At 50.7% G+C, this 6000-nt stretch overlaps 1 protein-coding gene across 3 annotated transcripts in view; it reads right to left on the bottom strand.

Annotated features, from left to right (window-relative positions):
- Nucleotides 1–660: 660 nt before the first annotated feature.
- SLC25A48 (solute carrier family 25 member 48) overlaps nucleotides 661–6000 on the bottom strand; it is a 45630-nt gene continuing 40290 nt past the window's right edge. For all 3 annotated transcript variants that reach the window (XM_007172180.3, XM_007172181.3, XM_057541666.1), the window contains 2 exons: nucleotides 5021–5150; nucleotides 661–1861 (listed from right to left, as the gene is read on the bottom strand). In XM_007172180.3, coding sequence (XP_007172242.2) covers nucleotides 1846–1861; nucleotides 5021–5150 — 146 coding nt within the window. In that variant the 3' untranslated portion in view covers nucleotides 661–1845. The remainder of the gene's footprint in view (nucleotides 1862–5020; nucleotides 5151–6000) is intronic.

Here is a 6000-nt window from a genome sequence, read left to right as displayed (position 1 = left end):
TATCTTTTTAAAGGAGTAACATCACACATTTTACCCTTCCACTTCATTTTTGCACTTAATATACGGCCAGCATCATATTTCCATGTTAACTTACCTCCTTCAATCATGCAGAGGAGCCAAGATGATCAGAAGAACCTGGGACAGGTTCTGACACCTGAAGAAGGTTGTTGTGGATCTCAGCCCATCAGGAGCACCCAGCAGAAGACCCCACCTGGCCTCGTGAATACAACACTCTTCTGAACAAACTGGCAACTAGCAGCAGCGCCAGGAAATGGTCTAGCTGAGGAGGACTTAAGAAACATGTTCTGGGTTGTGTTATACAAAACACCTCAGGTTCCCCCGGGAATGAACCAGATGCTAGTCAGCCTCTCTTCACCAGCATCCATAGTGCCTGCCGGGCCCAGCGATGCATGCAGACCCATCTCTCATGTAAACAGAACCGTCTCTAATACGCCAGAATGGAAGTACCACAGTGGCCCTTCATGGCTGTCCCCAACATCAAGGACAGCGTCTGCATGTAGTCAATGCTCAAAAATGTTTGATGACTGAAGGAATGAGCGAACATCCTGCTGCTGGCGGGATGAAGAGTTTAGATCGCAGCCTATAGAGCTGCCCGGGGACCCCGCAGTGCCAGGGGTAGTAAAGGAGAAAAATCAAGGAGACCATACTGAGGGTTTTATTTCAAGCAGGAAACCCTTTGCTACAGTAACAGCATAAGTTGAGGAGACTGAACACTTTCAACTTGGTGCCAGAGCCATGCTTTGTGTTGGTGCTGGGTCTGTTGGGGGAGGGGATTTTCAGAGACATTCTCCAAATCACTCAAGGGGGATGGGAGGCAGTGGAAAAATCAAGGAAGACCCTTTCAAGGGGGAAAAAAGGGGTGGTGGTGGGGAATCTAAGGATATTTTCCCCACCAGGATCTAAGCCAGGAATAGATGCATCACGCTGGCTGGTGGCGGCTTCCCAGGGCACTGTGTTGAGAAGGATTCGGGAGCGGTGTTCAGCTCACGAGGAAGGGGCTGTATGACTGATTAGGGATGCTCTTGGGGGCTTGGAAGTGGCAGTGACATCATGGACACATAACAGCAAAAGAGCAGTGGCCTCCCCATGTGGTCCCAGGGAGAAGTAAAATTTAGATTAATGACATCATAATGGAAATCAGACTGTGGACAAAGAGTTCATTGTGTTCTGTTTTGTCCTCCATGTGAAAATAAGGCCCAGAGAACGCCCACCCGACCTGCACTCAATACTGCCATCCCGGAGATGCTGCAGCCGCGCATGCCACTGTCCAAGGAAGAGAAACCTGCTACAAGGCTTCCCCGCCGCCCTGCCCACCTGAGGCAGCTGTGGAAAAAGGAGCGAGCTTGCCATCTGAGTTCCTCTCCTCACCTGTGTCGAGAGGGCTCCTCTCTGGGCCGGTGACATCCACAGGGGTCTAAGCAGAGGGAAGAATAAGGGTGGCCAGTCTCTTGGAAGCCAGGCGGAAGCATCTGATACAGAAATGTTTTTATTTGGGAACTCAGAGACAACTCCAGCTCCTCTGTGAATTCCCAGCGAGTTTACAGCAGTCTTGGAGGCAGGGTCTATTTGACCCTGCTTGATATCAGGTGTCAGTGAGGATCTCAAATAGATGGTCATGAATCAAAGGTCCTTCCAAGGCAGCAGCTCAGCGGCCTCAGCCCAGAGGTGAGGAAGAGTGCTTGCAACTGGGAAAGCAGGGATTCCGGAGGTGAGACCGGGTGGCTGAGGGTCGGCGGGGAGGCATTCTTTCTCTTCAGTAAATTCGCTACCACAGGTTCTAGAGACGCCGCCATCAGCATCAGCTGTAGCAGAATGAGGCCCTGGTCAGGTGATGCTGGCTCTGGAAAGAAAGAGGAAAGCTAAGACTTTCATCTAACTGGGGTTATCAGTCAGCGAGATCCAGGAGTCAATCCATCTGAAAACTGTTTTTGTGAAGCAACACTGGGCAAAGCATCGCCATGAGAACAGACTGGGGAAAGGCTATGAGGTTGTCCGGGGTTATTTGTAAAAGTTCGATAAAAGATATTGTAGGAAAACATGTATCTTCCTGCCTTGAAAATGAATTTTCCTGAAGTTGAAAAGTGGGCCAATGAAGTCTGAATGTCCCAGCAGAGGGCGAACCAGCATCATTCCAGGAACGTTCTGGGGGCAGGGGATGCTGGCAGGCCGGTAGGGATGGTGCAGTTGGATTCACAGGCCTCGGACCTGTGAATTCAGGTCAGTGCTTGGATTCACAAGTGCTGACCGCTGAGCAGTGGTTGGGACCCCACTTCTACCACCAAAGGTCATCTTCCTTGTACAGTCTGATCCTGGTTTCTCCATGTGAACAGACAAAACTAACCACATCACAAAACCACCACCTTGTGCGGTATTTACTGGGTTTCAAATGATCCTTGGGTCACTCATATGTGTGATCTGGGAGCGAGATAACTGAGTGGATGAGTGAGAGGGAAGTGCTCTTCCTTCCCAGGACTTCGTGGGGGCGGGGGGAGAGCTCTGTATCTGGTGGTTGGAAGGGGGCTGGAGCTGCTTGGGGCTGGACTCTATTCCCTGCAGGCACCTGGAAACAATTCCACGCCGTTCCCACCACCTGTGCCCAGGAATCGAGATAGACAGCGTCCCACCACTTTTTAGGCTCCCTAATTCTCTAACTACCTCATCCCACTCTGTCCTCAGTCTAGGTTACGAGGCAGGCACTGGCTGCCTTATCTTCAAAAAGTGGGTTTTACTGCTGCCTGGGGCATGACCTGCCCGAGATTTCAGCGCTACTTGATAAATTCAGATCCAGGACTCATGAAAGGGCTTTGGTGTTCTTGGATTAGAGCAGGAAGTTGAACTCCTTGGGTGAGGCTTGTTCAAGATGAGGCTCCAGAAGAGTCACTGGGAATGCCCTCCTCCACCTGAGAGGCACCAGCCCCCTCGCCACCCCAGCAGAGAAAAGGCACACAGACATCTGTGCCCCTTGTCCTATCAGAGCACTTTCAGAAGGAAAAGCTTCCAGTTGGGGCACTGCTCTGAAAGGCCAAATCCAGGACAATCAGGATTGGGCTTGCTAGAAACGCCTTCTTTCCTCCTGAAGTAGCCAATCACCAGGGTGGCCACAAGTGGCAGGGTGCCATGGCTCAGGCAAGCGTCCAGCGACTCTGGGATCTGTGAAGCCTTGGCATGAAAACCGCTTTGCAGCTGAAGATTTAATGACATGGAAAAATGGTCCTGAACTAGTAAATGGGAGGAGTGAGTTATAAAATACTGAGTAAAGTTGGATCCCATTTGGGGGATAAAAAAGTTGGAAGAATATTAACAAGGTCATGAGATTACAGGTATTTTTATTTTGTTCTTTTTGTTTATTTGTATTTTCTATTTTTTCCTACAATAAAAATTGATTTTATGATAGAATTTTTTTTAAAGTCACTTTCATCTGTTAAAAGGGGGATGTGGCCAGTATCTGAGCACAGCTTTAAGAACCAGACTTCTCTTCCCTGTCCTGGACATAACCCAAGTTCAGTGACTCTTTACGCAGGATATTTAATTATGCAAAATGTGTTGCTGCCCTTTTCCTTTTGTAAGAGAGGGCAAAAAGCCAGAAAGCTGTGGATACAGGTGCTTTAGTGAAAAGCTAAAGCATGTGATTTAAAGCCAGCGTCCAGGGCTGGGCCTGGGCTCACTCTCATGAGCCTGATCCATCCTGCCCTTCCCTTGGCTCTAGGGTCTGGCCCCATCCATGCATCCTAGCCAGACTCTGATGCCCCAGGGCAGTCAACAGGGAGGTTGGTTAGACCTTCCTGATGAAGACAATCCTTTTTGAGAGAATTTGCAGTCACCACGACTGAAGCAAAATGGTCTCTTGTTTTCTAGAAAATTCAGTGACTCATACCACTTTGTCTTCTGAGCTCTGCAAACAACTAGTTTGGGGCTAGAGAAGGAGAAACACGGGAGGAAAAGAAGGGGAGGAATTGAGGGGATATTGGAAGTTGATCATCCATCTACTCAACGGTGTTTCTGAGTGGCCATTTGTGTGCCAGGCTTCGTGAGAAGCACTAGTGATACAGAGGTGAAAACATAGTTACAGCTCTCCTGGAACCTTCGTGCTGGCTGGGGAGTGAGGAAAGTTGGCAGGCAGTTATAATGCATGGGCATGTGGTAGGGACAGAGCAGAGCCTACAGCAGGCACACCTCCTCCTGGCTGAGACATCAGGGCAGGCTTCCTGGAGGAGGAGACCTCTACACCAAGGCCTGGACAACAAAGAGGAGTTGGTAAGGCCAAAAACAAGAGGAAGGCCTGAGAAGAGGGTGTCAGGCAGGGGCGGCATGCACAAAGACCCTGAGGCGAGAGTGAGGATGGTATGTCTAAGATGCTGGTGAGAACGAGGCTGTTAAGGACCGACACATAACCTAGAGGGCAATGGGAAGCCATTGAGGACACTGGAGCAAGGGAGTCACTTGTTCAGATTTCTGTTTTTAGATCCCTCTGGCTGCAGTGACCTTTCTACAATGAGAACAGGAAAAGGAGAGGGTGAGGGAGGCAGGGATGGTATAGCAGAGGCTGTCCTCTAGACTCTTGGAGCCTGTCTTCAGACCTAGACTGAGTTCAGTAGGGAGGTGGGGAGATGGTGCCTGTGTAACAGGCGGTGGGCACCCTGGTTCAAGTCCTCAGTCTTGAGCCTGGGTTATGTAAATTGTACAGTTAAGCTAAACACGCGTCTCTCCAAGGGCTGTTGAAGCTACTGAACGGGAAACAGATAGGTGAGCTCACTATAAACAGGTAAGTTCTGTGTCGACCTCAGTTACTGAGCGTCCAGCTCACCATCAGCCACAGGTGGGCATTTCAGAAGGGCTTTTTGATGACAAGAAGGGTGGCAATTCTAGCCCAGAATTAACACAGATTAAACAGGAAACAAATGACAGAGGGATATTTCAGAAGACCACACCATTTTCACCTCAAAGAAGAAAGTTTTAAGCTCCAGGAGGGCACAAGTGGCTGGGAAGGAGGTGCACTGACCTTGCGCTCAGGGGCTGGTCGCCACGTGGTCCCCGCGGATCGCCTGCAGCGAGAGCTCGTACCCAAGGAACATGGCCGCGCTCATGGGGAAGCCCCGCACGGCATTGACCGTGATGCCTCTGAAAAACACCTTTGACAGGAGGCGGCGTTATCACAGGGCACTGACCTGCACCTTCCGCAGGGCTGTCACTGAGGGCAGAGCCAGGGCCGGCGCTGCTGCCCACCCACGCAGCCCCCTGTCCCAAGCTGGACCCTACAGAGCCCAAAGGACCGGGAAGGCGGAGACCCTCCCCCGCCAGCACACACACACCCCAGCCACGCCCCCACCCTCAGCCACGTCACTTCTGAAGGCGCGTTCCTTCGCAGGCCCGGTACACATGCGCTACATACTATGCGCCAACAGGTGAGTCCCGCGAACACCGCATACGCTCGTTTAATTGTGGCGCTCTCTCGTGAGCATGCGCACACATGCTCGGTTCTCGGGACTCTGCAAGTCAGAGCTCCACACGCTTTGCAGGGGTAGAGCACCCGGCCATGACCAACAACTGTGACAGGTGCTTCACAGGACGTCCCCAAAGGGGCAGGGTAGGGGGAACTCAGGCCCTGCTCAAGATGACATACCTGGAGTCCAGGTACAGTTTGCCAGTTAGTAGCTGTGTTACTTGGGAAAATAGCAAAGTCTCTAGAAGTCAATTTTCCCAACTGTCAAATGGGGGTAATAATACTATTGACCTCCTACAGTTTTTGAGGGAATAGATGAGACGTTGCTTTTAAAGGCATTTTCACAGTGCCTGTCAGGCAGTAAAGCACTCCTTAACTGTTGACAGTCACACCACCATCCTTATCATCAGTACTCACCACTTCATACAGAGTAGCACTCCACTTTGGTCATTAGTATGAGTGCTGAGGAGTATTAGTACCAGTGGCCTAAACCCGGCCTTTAATACAAGAAGACTGTATTTGTCTTCACCCCTAGGGAA

Source organism: Balaenoptera acutorostrata, chromosome 2, assembly GCF_949987535.1.
Source record: "Balaenoptera acutorostrata chromosome 2, mBalAcu1.1, whole genome shotgun sequence".
Classification (NCBI taxonomy): domain Eukaryota; kingdom Metazoa; phylum Chordata; class Mammalia; order Artiodactyla; family Balaenopteridae; genus Balaenoptera; species Balaenoptera acutorostrata.
The sequence above is the reverse complement of the archived record's forward strand: the minus strand, read 5'-3'. Positions and strand labels throughout refer to the sequence as shown.